Genomic DNA, 27,983 nt, shown 5'->3' with positions numbered 1-27,983 from the left:
TGATTCACAATGATAGAGCGAATGATAGCGTCTGTTCAGATTCATATTCATTAAGCCAATGATGCTATCTAACCGTCTCAGACTCTGCCAAACCCTTCTCCTTTTGCCTTCAGTCTTTCCCAGTATCAGGATCTTTTTCAAGCAGTCGGCTCTTTACATCAGGTGGCCAAAATATTGGAGCTTCAGATTCAGCAACAGTCCTTCTAATGAATATTCAGTGTTGATTTGATCTCCTTGCTGTACAATCAAAGGCAGAGCACCCACTAAAGCAGCAGGGGGCGCTCCAGATCCCTGCCCCAACACTCAGCCATTCCACTGATTAATGCTTGTCCTTAAAATAGTTGACTGTTACCCCATGTTAAGAGGAATAAATAAGATTACACATTTCCAGAGTTAGATTCCTCATCTGAAATTGAGTGACCAGAGACAGGCAGGCTCCCACTGCCTAGAGGACATAGCCAAGCTCCTCCTAGAACCCTGCCCTTTCCCAGGTAAACTCCCTGTTGGTTGAGGTCAAGGACATTTCACCGTTCCTTCTGTTTCTCGCCAAGAACCTGGGCTCCCTCCTAGAAGCATGAGGCCTCCTGGTCCAGTGATCCCCAAACAGCCACTGAGGATCAGTGTCCAACTGTGATGAGGTTTTACCAGCCTGCTGAGACATGAGTGAAGCAAGAGACACACCCATATAGAGTGGGGTTTGTCTTGAAGAGCAGAACAATGGTCTCTTTTATTTTTTCATTTTTAACTGTTATGAAATACATAACATAAATTTTTCCATCTTTCACATTTTTAAGTCTACAGTTCAGTAGTGTTAAGTATACTCACGTTATGCAGAACTTTTTCAATGTGCAAAACTGACACTCTGTACCTATCAAACAATAGCTCCCATATCCCCCTCTCCTTCATCCCTGGCAACCACCATTCTATTTTCTCTAAAAGTCTGATAACTCTGGGTCCCTAATATAAGTGGAATCATACAGTATTTGTCTTTTCGTGACTGGCTTATTTCACTTAGCATAATGTCCTCAAGTTTCATTTATGCTGTTGCATATGTCAGAATTTCATTCTTTCTTGATTTGTACATTATTTGGTATCTATATACCACTTTTTATTCATCCATTGATCTGTCAGTGAAAACTTTGGTTGCTTCCACCTTTTGGCTATTGTGAATAGTGCTGCTATGAATATGGGTGTACAAATATCTCTTCAAGACCTTGCTTTCAATTTTTACAGGTATATATATCCAAAAGTAGAAAAGTTGGAGCATATGAAAATTTTAATTTTTTAAATTGTTTTCTAGAACACCACTTTACATTCCCACCAACAGGGAACATGGGTTACAATATCTCCACATTCTTACCTACACTTGTTATTTTCATTTCATTTCAAGAATGGGTGTGATCATATAGGGTATGAAGAGAAATTTTTATTTCATCATCTTTTATTATAGGATTGTGTATTATTTTTTTTTTTACTTTTTTAAAGATTAAAATCACCTTTTGTCAAATGGCAGCAATCATAGATGGTATTTAAAAAAAACAAACAAACAGACAAATGTGTTCTCATTTGAAATATTTATACAATAAATATTCCTCTTTTGGTCCAGAACAGCCAATAAAGTTTAGTATAAAAGGCAAACTATGCTACTCTCTGCCACTATACTTATAAACAATTCCCAATCTAGGGAATATAAAGAGCACATACTAATTTGCACGGCTTGTCCTGTTTTGAAGTACCCTGGCATTGTTTCAGTATCAGATACATCTGTACTCCACATATTTGAACACATTTTAGCAGGCTTTTTTTCCATATTTAAAAAAATTGTTTTACATTATAGTTTATCACAGGCCATTGTTCCCTGTGTATACATTAGTACCCTGTTGTTTGTTCATTCTAAAAGAAGGTATTCTTTTTAATATCCTTACATGGAAAATTTTAAAATTGACATTACTATGTTAAATCCAGCCATTTTTAAAAGAAAAACTTCAGATCAAAACATCCAAGTCTAAAAACTATTGGGAAGAAAGAACAATAAATTCACTAATACTTGCTTAGGGTAAGAAGACGATGGATTTAAAATACGGAAGAAAAGAAAGAAAATAAGTGGATTGTAAAACATATGCAATAGAGACAGAATAACATCGCTTAGCTCGAAGCCAGTCCTATTCCTGCTAATCTAGGAGGGGGAGCAGATGGTATTGGGGTAGCGCCCAGCCTCCCCACCCCATTTCGGGAAGACTGTGAGTTGAGAATGGATGCAACAGAAACAGGATGATCTGTCCAACTGGCTACCATTGATATTCTTCATTTCATATTCCTCTTTAGTTTCTTTCCCCATTAAATTACTTGTGGAAAACTGCACTCTTTATGTGGCTGGTAACTACACTGGAATTTATTTCACATCCCAGAAACTAAAGGAAAATTGCAGGTGTGTTTAGAAAGGCTATGCTACACAGAGCCACCTTCATACACAGCAAAGAGTCCAGAAAAACTAATCTAGTGCACACTGATCAGCTTTACAAGACCTCAGGTATTATCCTATTATAGACTTAAACTATCTAAATTTCTGTACCTTGTCATAATTTTTAGCACCAAAGAGAGAGAGAAAGAAAGAGATGATTGATTTTGTATGGCAGAATTTATAAGGGATAATATCACATCATTGCCTAGAGTATCAACACAGCTAATATAAATGAGATGAAGCCTGATATCAGAGGCTGGGTTTTTTTAACCAATAAGAACATGAAGAGATGAATAGGTGTGTCTGCTTAAAAGTTGTTATCTTGAAGGCTATAAATGTATTTTAACGATTTCTGAAATACATTCTTTTGAATGATTCCCCGGGTAGTAAATTGCCATGCACTCGGAATGGATGTGATTTCTGGAAATAACTAGAAGTGATTCAGAGCCACATCTGGTGAAGATGATTGGAATCACACAGGGAAATGCTAGTTTCATCTAAAAAGGAGATATGGTTACAAAATAATATAGCTGGTTTGTAAACCTTTGTGAAGACAATTTCAAAAGAATTCTGGAAATGTGTGGAGCAATGAAAAACATTATTGGGAAAAGTGTAGGTGCCCAGCTTGACTACTCTGTAGAAAAACCAAGTTTAAACTCTGCCATGAATATCTGGGGGAAAAAACCCAAAAACTTTGCTTTCCAAGGATACTGCCTAACTACTGCTCATGGAACGCCAGACACAGGCTGGCAACATAGGCCATGTCTTGGCCTGCACTTCTGTTTTCTTTGGCTTGGAGAGTATTTTTAAACTCTGCATATTTCAATTGGGATATTTAAATTTTTTATTAATTACAAAATTTTATTTTATGTTGTAGTTGATTTACAACTTTGTATGATTTTCAAGTGTACAACAAAGTGATTCAGTTATACACGTCTTTTTTTTTTCAGATTCTTTTCCCACTTAGGTTATTACAGAATATTTAAATAGAGTTTCCTGTTCTATACAGTAGGACCTTGTTGATTATCTGTTTTATATATGGTAGTGTGTACATGTTAATCCCAAACTCCTAATTTATCCCTCTCCCTCTCTAAACCTTTCTCTTTTGGTAACCATAAGTTTGTTTCCTAAGTCTGTGAGTCTGCTTCTATTATGTAAATAAGTTCATTTGATCATTTTCTGAAAGTTTTTAAAATCTCAGTTTCTGACTAATCATGGGAAATCAGCAGAATTGTGCTATCATTACCAGGCATGCTCTGGCACCAGACTGCTTGTGTCTGAAGCTCAGCTCAGCCACTTTCTTACTTGTCTGGACTTCAAATTATTTAACCTCTCTGTGTGTCAGGACTCGAAGCAACTCAAGTTATCATCTTCATCTGAAAAACAGGGATAGTAACAGTAGCTCCTTGTAGGGTTACTGTGAGCTTAAAATGAGATCATCTATCTGCCTCCATAAATGTAAGCTATTCCCTGGGAACACCACACCCTCTTTTCTGCAGTGGCTGCCTGTTCATACGGAGTAAACATTCTCCATTTCACACAGTTCCCGTGAGGTCCACTTCACCCACTCCAGTAACTCCCTGGCCCTTGTGGGCATCTGCAGTTTGCAACCTCTGCCTTAGAAACATGGATCTGGCCAAGCAGCCACATTTCAAGATAAAGAAAGAACTACCTCCCAATCACGAAGTTAGCTAACGGCTATCCTGGCCAGCCATCTGCCCACCCATGGCCACTTCGGGTGCTCCTCAGTCCTGTAATCTTGGTTCTCACCGAGTCCTCCAGCGAGTTACAGGTGGCCCACAAAACTGCTCAAAAGCCATGTGGACTTGCAGAGTAAATTGGATTTTTTTCTTTCACTTGTAACTGATATTCTTCCTAGGTTAGGAGAAACAACTTAGACTTGCCAATAAAAAATATTTATATCTTTCCCAAATCTAAATTGTCTTCTTTCTGAATAAAATTTTAATCTATTGAAAAGTAATAGAACTCTGTCTGGACTGGTTTGAGCAGCCTCACAGGAATGATTTCATCTCTGATTTTTATCTCCTTTCTTTCCCTCTGGTCAGTGTCTGGGTACATGAGGAATACACTCTGTTTTGGGGGCTTTGGGGAGAAAGTGTTCTCAAATTAGGCTTTGCAAGGGGACTTCCCTGGTGGTCCAGTGGCTGAGACTCTGCACTCCCAATGGTGGGGACCCAGGTTCGATTCCTGGTCGGGGAAATAGATCCCACATGCCGCAACTAAGACTTGGAGCAGTCAAATAATTAAATGCTAAAATAAATAAATAAATAAATAAATAAAAGACTAGGCTTTGCAGAAGGTGCCACTGGACCGCCCAGTGGCTGCACATCTTATTGTCATTCTCTTGCTGTTCTTCACCGGCCAGACTCTGCCAAGGCTCTCACAAACACTAAGGGTGGCCTGATTTCCCTGCACTTCTAGCCCTAAAGCCCTCCATCAAGGGCCATCTGGCCACATAGCCTGCTTTAGGGCAAGATCTCCAGAAGAAAACCTTAACCACCCTCCACACTTGCTGCCTGGTCCTGGGGTCCCTAGAAAAAAGATCCTGTGGCCAAACTTAAAAGCCAGTGTATTATTAGCAGATAGACCTGTGTGTGCGTGCTAAGTCACTTCAGTCATGTCCGACTCTTTGCAACCCTATGGACCATAGCCTGTCAGGCTCCTCTGTCCATGGGATTCTCCAGGCATGAATACTGGAGTGGGTTGTCATGCCCTCCTCCAGGGGATCTTCCCAACCCAAAGATCAAATCTGCGCCTTTTGTCTCCTGCATTGACAGGCAGGTTCTTTACTACTAGCCACCTGGGAAGCCTAGGGGGGTCTGCAGATGGGGAACAATCCCTGGGAAGCCAGAGTGAAAGGAAAAGGTCACTGAACAAGGACAAGGGGGTGCAAATACAAGACAATGCTTGAGGAAACATAGCTGGCTGCCCAGGGTCGTGGATGTCTCTAGAATGGCTGCCCAGATCTTGGAGTAATTAAATAGTCAAGAATGGGGGAGGAAGGGGAGAGGAGGAAGGGCAAGGAATGCATCTGTGGGCTCCTTCCATTTCCTGTCTCCCTGTTCCAACTTTACCCCACTAATCAAAACTCCTGCACGTCTGGGTTGCATTCCCCAGACCCGCTGTGCAGCACTCAGAGAAGCCAAACCCCTGTGAGAGCGTGCTGTGCCTGAACTTGAAAATGGTGGGGCTCTGGCTTCAGCTGTAATGGCTTCCATGGGACCCACATTTCACCGTTAGAGGGTGAGGTCCATAGCAGGCCCAGGGCAGTCGCTCGCTCGGGCCGCACATTGCTGGCCCAGGCTGGCTACCATGAGAGGAGAGCTGCAGAGGGTGGACAGGGTCCAGCACAGCTGGCCTCAGCCCTATGACTGGGCCCGGGGTGGGTGGCCAAGGCAGTGCAGGGAGGCACATAGGTTGGGTCCAGTGCACCCCCTTCTGGGCCCTTGTGGTACTGCCTGGTCTGAGCCACACCACAGCCTACAGACAGCAACTAGCTTCCAGCCCCTACCTCCTGGACTTGCTGCCTGGCTGAGGCGCCTGGGCTCTGGCAGCCCCAGGTGTGTGGCAGGGGGTAGGATCTGAGGGACCCCCTCCCAGAGTCCTCACTGACGCCCTCAGCATTCCCTGGTCTTATCCCAAAGTTCCTCCTTCCTCATCTCATTCTTCCCCTCCTGTTTCCTCTCTTATCCCCGCCTACAATCCCTCAGGGCCAGAGGGGCAGTTCTGACCTTTCACTTCCACTATTTCATACCCTCCTGCTCAACAGCAGGCCCGTGGCCTAGGCCTGGTTCCGTGGAAGAACCCTCTGGGCAGGGCCTCCAGGACTGGTTCCTGGCCTTGTTGGGAGAGGTGATCCACCACGCGGGTGCCGGCACGTTCCCCCTGGGAGTGCCAGGAGCGCCAGCTCTCAGCCCCTTTCCCAGGCCACGTCTCAGGGCTGTGCGTGCAAGGAGCAGCCCGAGGGACAGGGCAGCCTCTCCCTGAAGCTAAAGAGCAGGCGATCCCGAAGCTCAGCGTTCCTTGGTCATGACCCCAGTCACGGTCACCATCCCATCCCCAGCCTTCCTGTGAGCACCTGGTGAGCTCCAGTGAAGAACTTGTGGGCATGGTAAGTTGCGTCAGCCACGTCCGACTCTTTGCGACTACATGGACCGTAGCCTGCCAGGCTCTTCTGTCCTTGGGATTCTCCAAGCCAAAATACTAGAGTGGGTTGTCATGCCCTCCTCCAGAGGATCTTCCCAACCCAAGAATCGAACACGCATCTCTTAGGTCTCCTGAATCGTCAGGTGGGTTCTTTATCACTAGCGCCACCTGGAAAGCCCCAAAGAACCTGCTGCTGCTGTTGCAGCTGCTAAAGCGCTTCAGTCGCGTCCGACTCTGGGCAACCCCATGGACAGCAGCCCACCAGGTTCTTCTGTCCATGGGATTCTCCAGGCAAGAAGAGTGGAGTGGGTTGACATTTCCTTCTCTAAAAGAACCTGCAAACTGGTGTAAATTCTGTAGCTCCAAGGAGTTTTGTATTTTTATTCTAGTCACATTCAGCCCTTAGAAATTCTTTAAAAACCTTAGTTGAATTCTTACCAACTTGTATCTAGAAGCATCTGCCCTGGTCAAGCAAGGGCTCACAGCCCATTCCTGCTTGGAGATGCCTGTTTTCCCTTAGATTTTCTCTCTCTCTCTCTTTTTTTTTTTAGCCAAGCAGCTTGTGGGATCTTAGTTCCCCAACTAAGGATTGAACTCAGGCCACGACAGTGAAACGTGGAGCCCTAATCACTGGACCACAGGGAATTCCTTAGATTTCAAGTTAATTGGTTGACACAACCTCAACTCTCTGACAGATTCAAGAGAAATGAATATGCAGATTTTCTGCCTGATCATCATATATTTGATTAAGGTCTAAAACACTAGAGAAAAAGACATGATAAGCCAACTGAATAACATGACTCAGTAGTAAATGGAGAAACTGGAGAACAAACCATCAAACAGCAAGAGAAAACCCTTGTTTTTGTTTTCTTAAAACCCATATTAACTCTTGTATATTAAGCTGTTAAGAAAATTCTAGCATCTGCAGAATTTCACAGTTCAGCTTGAATTGAGCTGGGAATAAGTGAGTGATGTGGATGGTGTTTTCATTAGAATCCTCTCTGCATTATATAACTGATAACCATGCTCATTTATCATTTAAAAATATTTTAAAATTAGAGAAGGAACACATTTTACTAGTAAATCATGAGCAATAAGCAAAGCATCCCAGCCACATGTTGTTGATTGCTGCTACGATCTGGGGACACAACATGAAAACAATGGAACCGAAATCTGTCTCATTGAGAACACTGGAATCATTTCTTCTCCAAGAAACAGAAATTAGAAGTCTGGGAAGGCCTGGCTCCTTGTAAACTTGGCCTTTCTATGCCTCTTCTTAACCTATTTGATGACTAAAACTATTTGAATTGTTTGTGGCACCAAGTAGGCATTTAAAGGAATCCATAAAATTAGTATTCATATAATTAAGCTGTATGAGATGAGACAGGCTAGCAGGTCTCACACACTGAGATCGCTGCCTGGACAAGCAGAAACACCACAACGGTTACCATTCACACTGGCGTCAGTCAGACTTCATCCCAGCAAACCCTTTGCCATCTGCTGACACCCAACAGTTAACCTGGGCTGGAATCAGAGTTCCCAGACAGCCTGGCACCCCTAAACAGTCCGAGCCGTGTCAGGGTTGACTTATCTTCTCTGAAGTCACTTTCTTTAATCAACCATTTCCAGAAACACATTTACAAAATGAAATGAGTCATGAGTACATACATGTAATATTTTAGCTGGTAGTATATTCCTTGGACACGTAGTTGCTTAGAACTTAATCTGAAGAAGGAACTAGCTTTCAGTCACTACAAAATTAAATCAGATTAAGCCAAAATGTGAAACTTTGGAAATGCAGAATGTTCTTAACAGCTTAAAGGATGTGGTAAAGTGTCAAAATCTAGATTTCTGGTTCCCACATTGACCCAGTTGCTCATCAGTTCAGTTCAGTTCAGTCGCTTCTGACTCTTTGCAACCCCATGAACCGCAGCATGCCAAGCCTCCCTGTCCATCACCAACTCCTGGAGTTTACCCAAACCCATGTTCATTGTGTCAGTGATGCCATCCAACCATCTCATCCGCCGTTGTCCCCTTCTCCTCCTGCCTTCAATCTTGCCCAGCATCAGGGTCTTTTCAAATGAATCAGCTCTTTGTATCAGGTGGCCAAAGTATTGGAGTTTCAGCTTCAACATCAGTCCTTCCGATGACCACCCAGGACTGATCTCCTTTAGGATGGACTGGCTGGATCTCCTTGCAGACCAAAAGACTCTCAAGAGTCTTCTCCAACACCACAGTTGCTCATCAGAGAGACAAAAACCAAATTCATAGAATTTCATGTATTTTCAAATAAAGAGATAAATAAAAACCAAGAAGCCCTGACCAAAAAACAAACAAAAAACTGAACGGTGTCCCAGAGGAAAGTCAATGTTACAAAATGATGTGTGCTGTGCTTAGTCGTTCGGTTGCGACCAACTCATTGCAACGCCATGGACTAGAGCCTGCCAGGCTCCTCTGTCCATGGGGATTCTCTGAGTTGCCCTGCTCTTCTCCAGGGGAATCGTCCCAACCCAAAGACCAAACCCAGTTCTCCCTCTTTGCAGGCGGATTCTTCACAGTCTCTAATTTCCCCTTTTCCTGAAGAATTAGGATTGGAAACAGAGGGGGTCCTGAGCAGAACAGCTTAAAGAGAGAGCTTCTATTGCTTCTAGAAACAGATAGTTACTTGCTGTCACAGCCAAGCTCTCCTAAGGTCAGAACTTTCTAGCAGCCTTCCCTAATTCTAAGCCTCCCCCTCGACTAGGCAGGAGGAAGAATTATCTATTGTAAAGCTGCCAAAGGAAGGGCTTTTCATGCAGATGAGTTTCTAACCACGGCAATGGAGAAAACAAAAATATTTTCTTTGGGCGGGAAAAACATTCTACCAGAGCATTAAAAAAAAAAAAATTGTATTCCTTCCGTCACATTACTGAGATGTGTGCAAGACCAGTTTGTAAAGTTGCTAATTAGCCTGGAGCAGCTGTGTGGACAGACGTTAGGAGTTTGGGCCCTGCGGCCAGATTGCCTGGGTTCACATCTTGCCTCTTTACTCCCACACCATGGGAAATTGCCACACCAGTCTGTGCCTCTGATATTTTCATCTGTGTAATGAGAAAAAGGTTATCGTGAGGATAAAATAAGTTACTTCTTGCAAAGTGGGGCTGGGTCATAAAAAGAGCTCAGCAGGTATTATGTATAATTATTTTTTTTTAAGATTTATTTATTTACTTATTCTACATTTTGGCTGCTCTGGGTCTTCGTTGCTGCATGTGGGCTTTCTCTAGTCACGGCGAGCTGGGGCTACTCTTCGTTGGGGTTCATGGACTTCTCATTGTGGCGACTTCTCTTGTTGCAGAGCCTGGGCTCTAGGGCTTCAGTAGTGGCGGTGCACGGGCTCAGAAGTTGCAGCTCGCAGGCTCGGGAGCACTGGCTCATTAGTTGTGGTGCACTGGCTTAGTTACTCTGCGGCATGTGGGATCCTCCAGACCAGGGATCAAACCTGTGTCCCTTGCATTGCAAGGTGGATTCTTAACCACTGGACCACCAGGGAAGCCCCACGTACAATTACTTTGGTGGCAAACTTCTTTACATGCCTCAATTGCTTGTGATCCATGACTAACTGTTAGCAGAGGAGGAGAGTTCCCATTGGATATTTGTTAACCTGAGGCTTCTTCAAAGCCCTTGTCCCATAAAGGATTTTCTTTAATTGTCTTCTCATCCTTGAGATTCCTGGCAGCCCCATGGCTCAGCTGTGACAGCCAAGGGATCTATTTGGATTCTACACATACCGCATACATTGCACCCACTTGCCTGATTCGTGAGTTGTTGGGGTTTATACATTCATAGGATGAATTGCTGCTGCCTTTCAGAAAAAGAAACCAGGGCAGTACTTGTATGGCAGTGCAAAAATTTTACAACTTCAGTAAGGTGGACAATTTCCTATGCTATCATGTTAATATAAATTCTTTTACTGAAGTAGAATATATGTAACTAAAAAGGGTACAAATAATGGAGAGCTCCAGGAGCAATTCTAAAGTGAAAAAACCTGTACAACCATCATCCTAAGACAAACAAGTCACTACCAGAACCTTAGAACTTCATCCCCACCCTCTACCTACTCTGGCTCCAAATGACGATTCTTCTCTTCCTCAGAGGAAACCTCCTCACTTCTGACCCTGCAGATTAGTTTTCCTGGTTTTGAACCTTATGTAAAGGGAATTACAGAGAATGAATTGCATCTTGTTTCTTTCATTTGGTAGTGGAACTGTAATAATCACACAGCATATAGGGGTGGTTTGCTTCCATTTCAATATCATTTGGCACACAGACTTGAGCGTTTCTGATGAGTTATACCTAGGAGGGAAAATGATGAGTCACAGGGATTATGTATGTTCAAATTTAGTTTGTATGTTCAAATGACAAACGATTTTCCATAGTATGGATAGCAAAGTGTACTCACACCAGCCATGGATAAGAGTTTCAGTCATTCAATCTCCTCACTAAACTGGGGGTAGTCAGGCATTTTAATTTTCATTGTAGCCCCTCTAGGGGTTCTAATTTATATTTCCCAGACGATTAACTGTATGGATCATCAGACACTTAATTAACAACTATCAGATGCTTTTTGTTAAATATTTTTTCAACTATTGAGATTATACAATTGTAAATACAGTAGATTGCATTGACTGATTTTCAAAAGTTTAACTTTTCACTCTTGGAATAAATCCAGTTTGATCATCATTATCAACTTCAATTTAATATTTTGTTTAAGATTTTGCCTATATGACACAAAAGAAACTGATCTAAAGCATTCTTTCTTGTAAAGTCCTTAGGTTGCACTGACATCATAAAACAAGATTCAAAATGTTATCTCTTCCTCAAATGTTGGGACGAATTCATTGATGGGGTTTTCCAGGCTTGAAGTTTTGCCTCATTTTGTTTTGTAGGAAGGTTTTTCTGTCGAGAAACAGATGAATCAGCATCCCCAAAGCCCATTTCTTTTCCTCTTCCTATTATTATCCCCCTTCTCAAGAGTAATCCCCAACCTGACTTCTGAGACCATTATTTAGTTTTGCTGTTGGTACCTTATTGGAATCTGTTAAGCAAATCTGAGACTTGTGTTTTGAACCAACATATGGTTACTTTTGGTATTGTTTTACATACACGTGAAAAAAAATGCCTATTCTGAAGCTGTTGAAAGCTGTGTGCTATGTAAGGCCATGAAGTTTGACAATTTTGCTCTTCAAATGTTGAATATCCTTAATGTCTATTTATCTGCTTATTCTATCTGAGAGATGTGATAAAATCTCTAACTGTGGGTCTAATTTTCCTTTTGGTTCTGTCCCTTTTTGTTATATTTTCTGGATATAATAGATTGAATGTATCAATAGATTGATAAAACAAATTGAATAGATTGAATATATCAATAGATAGACATAATAAACTGATAGATTGAATATTTTACTGTTTTAAAATATCTCTCCTTACGTCAGTAACATCAAAGTAGATTTCAAGGCAACGGATATTACTAAAGATAGAAGAGATATTTCATAACAGTAAAATATCCAGTCCATCAATCTAGCATGAACTGCTAAATGTACTGCAGAACTGCTGGGAACATATTCTTTTGATTTTCAGTTATCTGAAATTGTCTTTATTTTCCCTTTATTCTTAAAGGATATTTTCAATGGAGTAAATATTCTGGGTTAACAAATTTATTTTTCACTTTGGTACATTTAAAGTATGGTCTGTCTTCTCAGCTTCATTATGTTTGATGAGAAGTGGTGGTTCTCGAAATGGCTGTAGCCATTGTTATTGCCACTGAAGCTGTTGTTGCCGAAGAAATGTATTTTTACCCTTACTCCCTTTGCAAATTTTTCCTTATCTTTTTTTAAAATAGCAGTATAGTTGATTTACGATGTGTGTTAGTTTCTGGTATATAGCAAAATGATTCAGTCATATATATATGTTTGTTTTTAATTTGTTGATATTTTACTGTTGTTACTTATAGGTCTGGCCATTTTTAAAGACTTTCTGTGTTGTTTTTTTTCCCCCAGAAGTTCTACTTGTATGTACTTAAGTCTTGTTCCTTTATATTCGTCCTGCTTGGGTGTTTGTAGGGCTCTAATTGGGGCTTGTCTTCTTTCATTACTTTTTGGAAATTATTGAACATTACAGTCCATGGGGGTCATGAAAGAGTCGGACATGATTTAATGACTAAACAAAAACATTTCTTTAAATACTGCTGCTTCTACTTTCTCTCTCCTCTTTTCCCAAGACTCAAATTATGTGTACTTAACAGCTTTTCACTGTGCCACACATCTCTTGACTTGTCTTCATATTTTCTACATTTTAAAAGTTTCTCTGTGCTTTCATCTGGATTTTCTCTGACATATCTTCTCAACACTAATTCTGTCTACATAGTGTTTAATCTTCTGTTAAACCCAATCCACTGAGTTAATTTCATCTAAGCGGGTTTTCCAGTTCCAGAATTTTCATTTTGATTCTTTTTTATAGTTTCCAGTTCTCTGCTGAATTTCCTGTCTTACAAGTATTCATTTAATTTAAATTCCATGTCAGATAATCCTAATATCAGAATCTCTTATGGGTCTTTTTTCTACTGACGTTCCCCCTTAAAAAAACTTGTTCTTTTTATAGGCTTTTTTTTTTTTTTTTAATGATTGCTAACACTGCAAACAAGAAATTATAGACATCACATGAGGTTCTGTATATTTTTTTAATAAAGGAAAGCTTATGTCAAGGCTTCAATAGTCTTATGCTGCTGCTGCTGCTGCTGCTGCTAAGTCGCTTCAGCTGTGGCTGACTCTGTGCAACCCCATAGACAGCAGCCCACCAGGCTCCCCTGTCCCTGGGATTCTCCAGGCAAAAATACTGGAGTGGGTTGCCATTTCCTTCTCCAATGCATGAAAGTGAAAAGTGAAAGTGAAGTCGCTCAGTCGTATCTGACTCTTATCGACCCCTTGGACTGCAGCCTACCAGGCTCCTCTGTCCATGGGATTTTCCAGGCAAGAGTACTGGAGTGGGTTGCCATTGCCTTCTCCCAATAGTCTTATAGATATCCAAAAATAGACATCAAAAAGCTGAGCAAAGACCTGGGGAAATGGGTTATGGACCTGAAACTGGGGACCAAGCTGTCCCATCCATCTCTCAGGGAACTGCATGTCCCATATCTGCTTTTTGCTCCTGCTCTTTGCTAATCAGCTTTTATCTCTGATTTATTAGCGTACTGTTGTTGTTGTTCAGTTGCTCAGTCAACCCAACCCTTTGTGACCCCATGGACTGCAGCATGCCAGACTTCCCTGTCCTTCACCATCTCCTGGAGTTTGCTCAAACTTATGTCCATTGAGTCAATGATGCCATCCAATATAAACAACGTAAAATGTCAACCTACCCCAAATCTTCATGACATTATAGATCTCATACTCACTTATATCTTCCTGATGGACTCAGTATATCTTAGTTCAAATTTCTGAGGAAGAGGATATAAAAGACTTAGCCAAGTCTGTGGCTGATTGGCACCTGCTGGAACAGGTGTGTACCTCAGGTCCAGCCACCATAGGTGGAGAGGTGTGAGCTCACATGTTCCAAAAAGGCAGCAAGATCAAGCTTAGAAGTAAGTCTCAGCAGGGACTTGCCTGGTAGTCCAGTGGTTAAGAAAGTGCCTTCCAATCCAGGGGATGTGGGTTCAATCTCTAGTCAGGGAACTAAGACACCACATGCCATGGGGCAACTAATCCCATGTGCCCTCATGCCACAGTAAAAGGGCCCACATGCCACAAACAAGACCTCAGGCAGCCAAATAAATAAATAAAATTTAAAAAGAAGTCTCAGTAGAAACCAAAGATACTCATATCTAGTATGAAAACATTAATGTCAGCATCACTAGATTTTGTTATTTTCTTCATTTGGGCTTCCCAGGTGGTTCTAGTGGTAAAGAACCCGCCTGCCAATGCAGGAGAAATAAGAGATAAAGGTTCAAGCCCTGGGTCAGGAAGGTCCCCTGGAGGGCATGGCAATCCACTCCAGTATTCTTGCCTGGAGAATCCTACAGACAAAGCAGCTTGGCAGGCTACAGTCTACAGGGTGGCAAAGAGTTGGACACAACTGAAGCGATTTAGCATGCATGCACACACTTAATCTGTTAGCTTTTCTGAAGATAAATTACATCTCTGCTTTTAATTTGAATTTTTCCATGAGTGAATAGAATTTGACTTCATATATGTATCCCTCGTGGATGACATATTTTTCCAAAGAGAATTTACATCTGGTTCTGTCAGGCTGTTAGAGGCTATTACCTTAATTTCATGAGGGACTGAATTGATTTGGAACTGAGTTTTAGTCCTGTGAGTACTGGTCTATTTCTAGATCATCCTTATTCATAGACAGCCTCAACTCTCACAGATTCAGGGTCCTAACCTTAGATCTGGTGACCAGGGCCCATCCTCCTTGGCATACTCTGAACTCTGGGAATTTTGTCATCCCCCTCCCCATGATTTCTTCAAAAGATCTGAGCCCCTCAGCTTCAGCTTTCACTTTCATACTTGGAAACTGCCTGGAGGGAAAAAGATGAGCCTTGAATATCAGGCTCATTTCTCTTGGCTTCTTTTTCTTCTAGATCTTTGCCTAACAAATGTTCACTTCCTTAGTAGCTTTTCAATTCCTTCAAATAGATTTTTAGTATTTTGCCTAACTTGTCTAGTTATTCTTAGGTTGCAGGAGGTTGTCCCAGACAACTTAACCACTACAGGAAGCCAAACTGCATATGTCATCCATGTACTTCCCAAGAATGTTATCATTTTAGAATAAGAATTGGTCTTACTTCGGGGATCTTTGGTCACTCCATATTATGGAAGATCTTATAGCTTTTATATTAATTGTCTCACCTGATGCTTTTTCTCAACAGCTTTCTGAAAATATAAGCCCATATGGCACATTTTCTGCTCTTGCCCCTTGTCTCAAAGAGAGATCCCAAGCTCAGGGTGAGCAACCTGTGAATATGGAACAGTGTTATCTAAGCCTCATCCAGCTCGGGTGTGGCAAGTGGGATAATGACGACAATGCTTCTTTCTCTGCTTCTTAAATGTGTTGTTGTGCCTATGACAATGTCATGGTCCTGGGGTCATGCCACAAGATCCATTCTTGCATTTCCTTCCACTCACCATCAGTTCTATTTCTAGATCTCTCCCCACTGGAGTGATTGTCTCCTACCGAGAGTCTTGGTCTTCTACATGCCCTTCCTCCAGGACCTCCTTCAACATCTCCTGTATGCCAGGCAGGAATCTAGCCCTGGAGCTGGACCAGTGGAGCACCTCTGGATGAGTCCTCTTGACCTAAGTGGTCATTAATTGTCCTCTACCTTAGTATATCTCATTCTCTGCCTTGGAAAATTTGACCTCCTCTAATGCTTGTTCCAACCAGTACAGAGTCATCTAGTATTCCTGGTATTGTGATCCTGAGGCACAGCCTACCCCCTTGTCCCACTTTTCCTTTTTTTTCTACCAGCTGATCCCCTCCAGTGCCCCCAAATAATCTCACAGATCCCATCCTCCATTGTGCCTGCAGCTCAAAAGCCATAGAAAGCCCTGGCTGATTACATCACTCCAGGAACTTACGAAGTTTCTCATGCCTGCTTCAGTCTTCCCCTGCCACCTTCTTATCAGTCAGTTCAGTCGCTCAGTCATGTCTGATTCTTTGCCACTCCATGGACTGCAGCATGACAGGCTTCCCTGTCCATCACCAACTCCCAGAGCTTATTCAACCTCATGTCCATTGAGTTGGTGATGCCATCCAACCACCTCATCCTCTGTAATCCCCTTCTCTTCCTGCCTTCAATCTTGTCCAGCATCAGGGTCTTTTCCAATGAGTCAGTTTTTCACATCAGGCGGCCAAAGTATTGGAGTTTCAGCTTCAGCATCAGTCCTTCCAATGAATATTCAGGACTGATTTCCTTTAGGATTGACTGGTTGGATCTCCTTGCAGTCCAAGGGACTCTCAAGAGTCTTTTCCAACACCACAGTTCAAAAGCATCAGTTCTTCAGTGCTTAGCTTTCCTTATGGTCCAACTCTCACATCCATACGTGACTACTGGAAAAACCATAGCTTTGACTACACGGACCTTTGTTGGCAAAGTAACATCTCTGCTTTTTAATACACTGTCTAGGTTTGTCATAGTTTTTCTTCCAAAGAGTAAGTGTCTTTTAGTTTCATGGCTGCAGTCACCATCTGCAGTGATTTTGTAGCCAAAGAAAATGAAGTCTGTCCCTGTTTCCATTGTTTCTCCATCTATTTGCCATGAAGTGATAGGACTGGATGCCATGATATTAGTTTTTGAATGTTTGAGTTTTAAGCTAGCTTTTTCATTCTCCTCTTTCACTTTCATCAAGAGGCTCTTTAGTTCTTCTTTGCTTTTTGCCCTAAGGGTTGTGCCATCTGCGTATCTGAGGTTATTGATATTTCTCCCAGCAATCTTGATTGCAGCTTGTGCTTCAAGCCTGGCACTTTGCATGATGTATTCTGCATAAAGTTAAATAAGCTGGGTGACAATATATAGCCTTGATGTACTTCTTTTCCAATTTAGAACCAGTCTTATAGCTCAAGTATAACCTTCTTATACTTGAGGTCATCCCACCCCAGTCTAGTGACTATTACACACGGATGGGGCTGACCGCAGGACTGGTCTGGATTTGAAGGCTGGTAGGCATGGCAACTCAGCTCAGTTATGGAAACTTCCCACTTTGTATTTTATCATCCCTTCACCTGGAAAACAATGCAATGTATATGCAAGCCTTTGGAGATGTATGATAGTTCAAGATAGGGGAACTGGGTTCGTTGGGTCTCCCTTATTTCTCAAAAGGCATGTCCAGAGATGGGTGGTCTCAGCAGTCTACAGAGAGAGGAGTTTTCTAGATTGGAGGAGGCTGACTTCCAAATCTTACTGCTTTTCATATCAGTCAGGGGCTGGAGCCTGCCAGCCATGTCACCTAGACTGAATGTCCTAGATCCATCATCACTTCTTGCCATGCCAGTTACACAGCCTGCTGCTGCTGCTGCTGCTGAGTCTCTGCAGTCATGTCCAACTCTGTGCGACCCCATAGATGGCAGCCCACCAGGCTCCCTCATCCCTGGGATTCTCCAGGCAAGAATACTGCAGTGGGTTGCCATTTCCTTCTCCAATGCATGAAAGTGAAGTCACTCAGCTGTGTCTGACTCCTAGCAACCCCATGGACTGCAGCCTACCAGGCTCCTCTGTCCATGGGATTTTCCAGGCAAGAGTACTGGAGTGGGGTGCCATTGCCTTCTCCGGTTACACAGCCTCATCTCATTTTTACTTTTCATTTCTCTCAGGGCAATGAGACCTATTTCTTAATCATCTGTTCTCATTCTGTCCAGGGGCTCTTTCAAACTTTCATCTCTCTACCCCTTCTCTCCCTCTCATTAGAAATCTTTGAATCAGTCCCAGAGAAAATGAAAACTACAAGGCGAGAAACCTTCACAACCTCCTACCCATTTACAAGAATCCTCTGTCTTCTGCTGTTTTGGGAAAATTCATCCAACTTGTCCCGCTACTAAATCTCCACCTATGCTTTGGAATCCTTTCTCCTTATTCCTTCAGTCCTTTACTCCAACATCATCTCTTGTCTCTCCTTTATCTTGTCAGCTTAAAAAACAGTCACAACATAGAAATTGAGTCAGTCAGTTCAGTTGCTCAGTTGTGTCTGACTCTGCGACTCCATGAACCGCATCACGCTAGGCCTCCCTGTCCATCACCAACTCCCGGAGTCTAGCCAAACCCATGTCCATTGAGTCGGCGATGCCATCCAACCATCTCATCCTTTGTCATCCCCTTCTCCTCCTGCCTTCAATCTTTCCCAGCATCAGGGTCTTTTCAAATGAGTCAGCTCTTCGCATCAAGTGGCCAAAGTATTGGAGTTTCAGCTTCAGCATCAGTCCTTCCAATGAACACCCAGGACTCCTTTAGAATGGACTGGTTGGATCTCCTGGCAGTCCAAGGGACTCTCAAGAGTCTTCTCCAACACCACACTTCAAAAGCCTCAATTCTTCAGCACTCAGCTTTCTTTATAGTCCAACCCTCACATCCATACATAACTACAGGAAAAACCACAGCCTTGACTAGATGGACCTTTGTTGACAAAGTAATGTCTCTGCTTTTTAATATGCTGTCTAGGTTGGTCATGTTATAACTTTCCTTCCAAGGAGTAAGCGTCTTTTAATTTCATGGCTGCAATCAGCATCTGAAGTGATTTTGGAGCCCCCCAAAATAAAGTCTGACACTGATTCCACATCTATTTGCCATGAAGTGATGGGACCAGATGGCATGATCTTCGTTTTCTGAATGTTGAGCTTTAAGCCAACTTTTTCACTCTCCACTTTCACTTTCATCAAGAGGCTCTTTAGTTCCTCTTCATTTTCTGCCATAGGGTGCTGTCATCTGCATATCTGAGGTTATTGAGATTTCTCCCGGCAATCTTGATTCCAGCTTGTGTTTCTTCCAGTCCAGCGTTCGTCATGATGTACTCTGCATGTAAGTTAAATAAGCAGGGTGACAATATACAGCCTTGATGTACTCCTTCTCCATTTGGAACCAGTCTGTTGTTCCATGTTCAGTTCTAACTGTTGCTTCCTGGCCTGCATACAGGTTTCTCAAGAGACAGGTCAGGTGGTCTGGTATTCCCATCTCTTTCAGAATTTTCCACAGTTTATTGTGATCCACACAGTCAAAGGCTTTGGCATAGTCAAGAAAGCAGAAATAGATGTTTTTCTGGAACTCTCTTGCTTTTTCCATGATCCAGCGGATGTTGGCAATCTGATCTCTGGTTCCTCTGCTTTTTCTAAAACCAGCTTGAACACCTGGAAGTTCACGGTTCACATGTTGCTGAAGCCTGGCTTGGAGAATTTTGAGCATTACTTTACTAGCATGTGAGATGAGTGCAATTGTGTGGTAGTTTGAGCATTCTTTGGCATTGCCTTTCTTTGGGATTGGAATGAAAACTGACCTTTTCTAGTCCTGTGGCCACTGCTGAGTTTTCCAAATTTGCTGGCATACTGTGTGCAGCACTTTCACAGCATCATCTTTTAAGATTTGAAATAGCTCAACTGGAATTCCATCACCTCCACTAGCTTTGTTCATAGTGATGCTTCCTAAGGCCCACTTGACTTCACACTCCAGGATGTCTGGCTCTAGGTGAGTGTGAATGATCACACCATCGTGATTATCTAGGTCATGAAGATCTTTTTTGTACAGTTCTTCTGTGTATTCTTGCCACCTCTTCTTAATATCTTCTGCTTCTGTTAGGTCCATACCATTTCTGTCCTTTATTGAGCCCATCTTTGCATGAAATGCTGCCTATGGACGGAGGTTCATGACATTGTACAGGAGACAGGAATCAAGACCATCCCCAAGAAAAAGCAAAAGAGCAAAATGGCTGTCTGAGAAGGCCTTACAAATAGCTGTGAAAAGAAAAGAAGTGAAAAGCAAAGGAGAAAAGGAAAGATATACCCATTTGAATGCAGAGTTCCAAAGAATAACAAGGAGAGATAAGAAAGCCTTCCTTAGCAATCAATGCAAAGAAATTGAGGGTTATGTTTTATTTGGTGGGAATTTTTAGGATTTCAAGCCTGGAAGCATCTCAAGTAACTCTGAAAGAACTGCTCCAAGCAGGCAGGGGAAGGAGTCAGGTTATATAGAAGTGTGCAACAAACATCACATTATTGTGAATTAAGGAAAAGCAGGTATCTCAAATTAAGGAATATAGCACTCTTCTTTGTATGGGAAGATGCAAATGTCTGGGTACACTGAAATCATTCCTTTCATATGCATCTCAGCTATCTGCGGCCAGCATCCTGCTTTTGGTTTTTCACATCCTTAGTTCCTCATTCACCATTCACTGCAGAGTATCAACAGTCAACAGCTGCTGGATTGCAAGCGTTGTTCTCCCTTTTTGAGCACTCTTGGGGCTCAGAAATTCACATCTGGAGGCCAAAAATCACCAATGGCTGCGGCATCCTTGTTTACTGATATGGCAGGGAATACTCCATTTCACATCTTGAGAGTATTTCAAATCCAAAAAAGGAGGGAAAAGTGGGTTGTTCACTGATCATAGGAACATGTAACTGCTAGAACTCATTTTTAAACTCATCTCTATTGATCAATGACAGTTTTGCATCGGGACCCACATGTGGTACTTCGACTTAAACGTTTTAACGCTATGTTTGGTCTTTGTCCCAGTTCCTGACACAGAGCTCCTAAAATCCTTGCGATTTCTCTAAGTGAATAGAAATTATGGTGCCTTTTGTTATGTCAATGAGATGCCTTTTAGAAAGCCCCTAATGGGGCTGCTTGCCAGGGGAACCAGCCCTGTGATTAGAGGGTTGGAATTTCCAGTCTAAACCCCTCATCTCCAGAGAAGAGCTGGAGGTTGCATTCAATCACCAATAGCCATTGATTTAACCAATCAGGGCTGTTATGAAGCCTCTTTAAATACTCAAAAGACTTCAGAGAGCTTTCCTGAACACGTGAAGATTTGGGGAGAGTGGTCCACTTAAACGAAGCATGGGAGCTCCATGCCCCATATACCTTGCCCTTTGTGTCTCTTCCATTAGGCTGTTTCTGAATTACATTCTTTTATAATAAACTGGTAACGGAAGGAAGGGGTTTCCCAGGTGATGCAGTGGTAAAGAATCCACTGGCCAATGCAGGAGATGCAGGTTCGATCCCTGGGTCAGAGGATCCCCTAGAGAAGAAAATGGCAACCCACTCCAGTATTTCTGTCTGGGAAAACCCATGGACAGAGGAGCCTGGGGGGGATACAGTCCATGGGGTCCCAAAAGAGTCCGACACAACTTAGTGACTAAACAACAACATGGGAAGCAACTATTACTAAGTTCTATGAATCACTATAGCAAATTAATTGAACCTAATGAACAGTTGTGGAAGATTTAGCAAATTATAGCCAGTTGGTTAGATGCACAGGTGACAACCTGGACTTGGAATTGGCATCTGAAGCGAAGTAGGGGTGCAGTCTTGCAGGACTGAGCCCTTAACCTGTGGGATCTAACACTCTCTGGGTCAGTTCAGTTCAGTCACTCAGTCGTGTCTTGACTCTTTGCAACCCCATGAATCGCAGCACACCAGGCCTCCTTGTCCATCACCAACTCCCGGAGTTCACTCAGACTCACGTCCATCGAGTCAGTGATGCCATCCAGCCATCTCATCCTCTGTCGTCCCCTTCTCCTCCTGCCCCCAATCCCTCCCAGCATCAAAGTCTTTTCCGATGAGTCAACTCTTCACATGAGGTGGCCAAAGTACTGGAGTTTCAGCTTTAGATCATGTTAAAACTGAATTGCTTGGTACTGTTGGAAAACACCCACATACCAGACCATGCCTTTGGAAGCCAGCCCCAAACTTCTGAAATTGGCTAATTAGCAACAAATAGCCTTACTCCAGTGACCTCAATTCCTTGACTGATGCTCAACAAATCCCTAAAATGCTCACTTCTGAAAAATTGGCCAATCCTGAACTCCAGTTTCTCCGAAACTTAATAAAATTAGCAGGAGAGGGGTACCAGTAAGTCCATCAGAGAACCCAGCAGCGCACAGAGAGCTTACACGCCTTCATCCTCCTCCAGGCCAATTCTCTCCACACTGTGTGAGCACCCTAGCAAATTCTGGGCAGACACATCCACCTGAGTTTACACCTCGGCTCCCCCACCTTCCAGCTATGTGACTTAGGACAAGTCACTCAAACACTCTGAACTTCTGTTTCCTCTATGTATTTCCAGGAGATCAGGATACGGCACATGGTCTGACTGGCCGCCTTTTCTTCCAAAAGGAGATACATGATGTCATCAAGTCAACAACTGGCCTTCTCTACTGCATCCCTCGAATCCTTACAGCCTGCTGGTAACCAGATCTCAAAACAAAAATCCACACATAAACACTTAATGGTGTGCTAAAGTAATGACAATCATCGTGATGGACTAGAAAGTTTCTGCCACCTACACTGGTATCTTTGTGTACACTGCTGCTACCTTCTTAGGGACAGTTCTTGGATGAGTCCCCATAATGCCCAACTCTCCAAAATGAACACTCAGTTCCAACTGAGTCAGTATCTTTCTGGCCTACCATGTATAATTGATAAGGTGCCACTTACACCCAATCACCATAAGACCTTCCATCCAGAGGTCCTCCCTAATTCTTCAGTCTGACTTTCTATTTATTCCAGTCCCCTCTCTGCACACTTATAAAATTTGATTCTTATGTTCTCAATTTCACATAAGAATTCTGCCTCAACATACAATTCAAGTTAATAAAGACAATGATTAAACAGAATCTGAAAATCAGCCTTGATGGGGGAGTAATAAGGTTTGGAAGGATTTATGAGCACTTTTAAGACACGCAGAATAGGTTATTCAAAGGCATCTATTATTTTATGGAGTGATTCTGGGAACTTATGCGATGAAGTAATAGCTGCTCAGTCTTGCCCAACTCTTTGAGACCCCACGAACTGTAGCCCACCAGACTCCTCTATCAGTGGAATTCTCCAGGCAAGAATACTGGAGTGGATTGCCATCCCCTTTTCCAGAGGATCTTCCTGACCCAGGGATAGAACCTGGGTCTCCTGCATTGCAGGCAGACTCTTCACCGTTTTGAGCTACAGGGAAGTCCTCCGTGATAGGATAACCCTTGTCCAAATCCTTTCTTGAGGCAGGATATGTAGGGGCCAGCAAGTAATGAAGCCAAAATAAATAACGGGCCATCAAGAGGAAAACACACAGTGGCTTTCAATATACCACTAGAAGTTAGACCATAACTCTTTGGAGAGTTAGTTCACTGGTAACAAGTGCAGCTGCAGCTCTCTTTCATCATCATACATTTATCCTAAGACTTCTACAGAACACTAGTTTGAATTTCAGATATTCAGATTAGGCAATTCTGAGATGTCTCTGCTGGAAAGTGTCAGAGGGAAAACCAAACCTCTTCAGCATGCTTTCTCGAGGCCAGAGTTCTTCATAATCCACTCTCCAGGAAGCAACTGCAAAAGAATTTCCTTCAGAGGACTGAATACATTTCTTTGGGAAAAGAGATTTACATTTTAAATGATGTTTTAAAAAAATTCCCATTTAATTACTACCGTCAATTTTTGTTTTTCAGTTTCCAATTATTATTCTCAGCACAGGCTACTTACCATAATTTCTCAGCAAGTACACTTCTATACATGGGATGATTTATTTTTTGTTAAGGCAATTGAAGATAAATGTTAGGAACCAATTGGGGGTGGGGGGGCGGGGAACCCAAAGTATTGTCTGTTGAATGTGCCAGAAGTGGTGAACATGCCTTATTTTGGAATACCTCCTGCACCACAAGCTTAGCTTAGGTACACAGGGCCAGAAAGCTTGATGTATTGTTTGCTCACGTGACAGGTTTCTTTTTTCTTTCCTTTCTAGCTATAACAAAGTTCCAAGGGCAATTCTTTTCTAAAGAAATCACAAAAGCTTTTCTCTAAGCTTCTGCCTAAAAGTTATTCTTCCCACCAGAATTTGGGAAGAACACTCAAACCACGTCACAGCATCATGGGAACTAGGTCCTGCCTTCCTATAGGTTCAAACAAATGAAGAAAGTTCAGAAGGAGCTGTTTCCCACCTCACTTTTGTAGCCTTGGGGCTGACTCGATGATACGTGAAATACTTTAAAACTACCTTGTGTGCTGTGCTTAGCTGCTCAGTCGTGTCTGACCCTTTGCGACCCCATGGGCTGCAGCCCGCCAGACTCCTCTGTCCATGGGGATACTCCAGGCAATAATACTGAAGTGGGTTGCTATGCCCTTCTCCAGGGGATCTTCCCAACCCAGGGAGAGAACCCAGGTCTCCTACACTGCAGGCAGATTCTTTACTGTCTGAGCCACCCAGGGAAGTTTAAAACTACTTTAAGGGGTTTTTAACGAGAAAGCCACAAAAAGAGAAAAACAAACAAATCAGTTCTGAAACGAAACACAAATAACTTTTTTATTTATGGGGTATCATTTTACATCAATTCCATTAAAACCTAAAACCAGTTTGCTGTACTCAAGTTAGGTGGCATAACAATATTTCAGTTAAGCTGGGAGTCACAGACTTGCACACGTTTATGAAGGTGATGCAAATACTGACGACACGAAGCATTCACAGTTACAGGTTAGCTGCAGTTCACTGACAGTAACCCCCGAGAGAAATGACTTCATGAAAAGAAGCAACCCACGTTTTGGTCTCATTTACAGACACCCAACAATTTAGTTGGTCAATGGATTCTATACATTTATTATACAACGTATGAAAGAATAAAAGATAAGGCTTACAGAGGTATTTTAGCAGTTGTAAGAGTAAAAACCAAGGGCACAAACTAACTTTTAAAGCTTTCTGTATAAACTTCAAAAGCACTGTTAAGATGGAGACTGAGAGGCAACAGAAGTCTGTTGTTAATCCAGATCCTAGAAGTCTGTCTAGTCAGCTTTATAAAAACTTAGTTCAGAGGTCATGCTTTAAATAAGCTGCACGTAACGTTATAGAGGGTGATTATGGCAAATAAAATAATGCAATTTCTGACCTACCGCAACAGTAAACATCTAAAAGTTGGATTCCATTATCACAGAGTATTGCAACGTGGAGGCCAAAACATGACAGAAAGAGAGAAAGGGTGGAGATGTAGGTGATAAAGAAAAACCAGAAAAAGGCACCCTCATTTACTTAGCATTTGCCCATAAATAAGTGCTTGGTGACTGCTCAACTTATGTAACTTAGGGAGATTTTTATGAAAAAGTATCTTATTACTTCTGGCTCTTCTTCCCCTTAAAAATAACTGCATAAAATCACAGAAACCAAGGGCAAGCACGCCACAGTCACATTTATTTTTCAAGGGAATTCAGAGGTTATTTGGCCTTTTCTAAACAGGCAAGATCACCCTTTTGGAATACTTACTTCCATGTTACACATCATGAAATAATTTTTGCTTGGCTTTTCCAAAACCCCTGTCATCAAAATATTCATTGTGTGTTAAAATGTAACATTTTCCCTGTAGCCACCCTCTTATTTTGGGATTAACTGTGCTTACTGTTAAAAAATTTTCCAGTTTCTTACAGTACCTTTGAAAATAATTTCATTGATGATTTCTACTTGCTTTAAACAAAACTAGAGTTGATCGAGTTTAAGAACTGCTGCCTTTAAAGTGTGATTTGTTAACTTCATGGGATCCTTTTGAAAATGAATCAAGTTCTTTACACGTTGGAACCTGCCTATAGCCAATCGCCAACGGAGTTAATAGGCACCCGTCGGAACGGAAGCCCTTTCAACACGCTGGTCTCAGAAGCTGTGCTTGCTGTCAACATCTTCTGTTCTTTTCAGGGATGAATTTGTGCAAACTGGTGTGAATGTGTAAAGTAGAAGGGGAGTCTACAGCTTCTAAACAAGGAATGATTAAGTATGCTTAATCACTACAGAGTTTTTCAAACTTCTGGTTTATTTCACAGCAAACCAACCTTTCTATTTGGTAGAAAAAGGAAGTGAATTTCATTCTACCAGATCATGATTTTGTATATGCACACACACTGTATATACATACAAAATTCCTGTCTTTGGTGGTTCAGTTAGGGAAAAACAAAATATGAAAATCTGAACACTGTTTGCAAAGAAACTATGAAATCATGGTCAAACAGTAGCATTGTCTGTGTGCTTTACTCATATAATGCCATTTAAAGGTTCACATTTGACCCAAAAGGTTTTGGGGCCAGGTTTTGAAATAATCTGAACCTCTTCCAACTGTCACATGTTCAGTCATGGATTCTGCTCACAACCATGCATTTACTTGCTCAAATGCACCAGTAGCTTTCACTTGGTTCTAAGTCATTAGACTGTCTAATGATGGTCTAAGTCATTAGACTACTGCGTTCTCACAAAACTTTAGGGACTAAATTAAGTCATTCAATAGCACCAGAGAGTTGAGGGAGAAGCATGTTTTTTACACATTTCCTTGAGAAGGGCTAAGACAAGAAAAGAAAAAAAAACAAAAACATAAAATACAAACCTAAAATACCGTCCCATTTACTCCTGTATCCTCACCCACATAAATAATGGCTATCACCTCTCTGTACATATTACTCAGGTAATGACGAGCGGCCCCTCCAGGAAAGGTCCTACCGTGTAATAGTTTTTAGCTCAATGCTGGTGGTGTCGTGTCCACTGCCTGCAATGGACATTCTGCCAGGAAAAGCCTAGCATGAAAGAAACAAAAAAAGGAAAACAAAACAAAACACCTCTCACTTATAGTATAGTTCTTCCCCCCACCCGCCCCCGCAAAACTAGAAAATCAGACACCATGAAAGCTTAACTAAAAATTCAAGCCACAACTAAAAGTGCTCTGCAGTTATAAATTGCCAGCAAACCATTAGGTTTTCATGGAGGCGGCAAAATAAATTTTACTTAGAATGGCATAGAAAGCATCAGCAGACCAAACACTGACTAGAAGAATGCAAAAGGCAAAAAAAAAAAAAGCACTAAAAAAGTGTACAAGAGTTTAAACCCAATGGGAAAAAAGGTGCAACTGTAATTTGTTCATCTGTACCTATATTCAAACTATGACAGCTTTAACATTAGAAAATCAAAACCTATATACTGCATGGTGGAAATGATTTGTGGCATGGTATGGGTCTATATGTTCAATTATTCTAACTTTCATCATTTCAAAATGCTAATATTTAAGTAAACCAAATTAGATTTGGCATAACGCCTCTGAAAAGTTACGACTCCCACCTCCTTCCAAAGTTGGCCTCTTAAATAATAAGGTTAATTCTGGCAACATTTGCATATGGTAATAGCTGTTCTGTCTTGTGTTCTGAAATGCTACATTTTGAGACCAAAGAAAAGTGTAATTGGGTCATTTGAAAAAAGGGACTAGAAATATGCCACAAAAATTATTTTACAATACATTTTTGCAGAAATAATCTCTAGGTGAAGCTTTGTCTTTTTATACACATATACAAAATTTAAACAGCAATATACACATAATCACAGTGAGGACGTTGGCAAATTCACCAATCTGTAGTGTAAATACAAACTGCAAAGCAGCCTTCCAAGAGAACAATGCTACACAGCAAGCAGAGCTGGCCCATTCAATAGCAAACACCAACACGTCCCTGCCAAAGGGAGACAGTGCAAGAAAAGCAGCATGCGCTTGGATACAAACAGCAATTTATGGCTAATGGTTGACATAACTGTGGTAACAGTGACTCTCTCGCTGCTATGCATAAAGTCCTAGGACATCTGTTTGTCTTTATACCACTCCACAAACTCGTCCAACAAAACTGGCCCTG

General features: G+C 41.9%; 1 protein-coding gene across 4 annotated transcripts in view; it reads right to left on the bottom strand.

Moving 5' to 3' along the window:
* Window positions 1-24,624: 24,624 nt before the first annotated feature.
* Window positions 24,625-27,983, bottom strand: part of DCUN1D4 (defective in cullin neddylation 1 domain containing 4) — a 74,162-nt gene continuing 70,803 nt past the window's right edge. For 2 of the 4 annotated variants that reach the window (XM_040238185.1, XM_040238186.1), the window contains one exon: window positions 24,625-27,980. In XM_040238185.1, the coding sequence (XP_040094119.1) occupies window positions 27,925-27,980 (56 nt within the window). In that variant the 3' untranslated portion in view covers window positions 24,625-27,924. The remainder of the gene's footprint in view (window positions 27,981-27,983) is intronic. The other 2 variants (XM_040238184.1, XM_040238183.1) reach the window with 2 other exon arrangements.

This window comes from Oryx dammah, unplaced genomic scaffold, assembly GCF_014754425.2.
Source record: "Oryx dammah isolate SB20612 unplaced genomic scaffold, SCBI_Odam_1.1 HiC_scaffold_3, whole genome shotgun sequence".
Taxonomy (NCBI): domain Eukaryota; kingdom Metazoa; phylum Chordata; class Mammalia; order Artiodactyla; family Bovidae; genus Oryx; species Oryx dammah.
The sequence above is the reverse complement of the archived record's forward strand: the minus strand, read 5'-3'. Positions and strand labels throughout refer to the sequence as shown.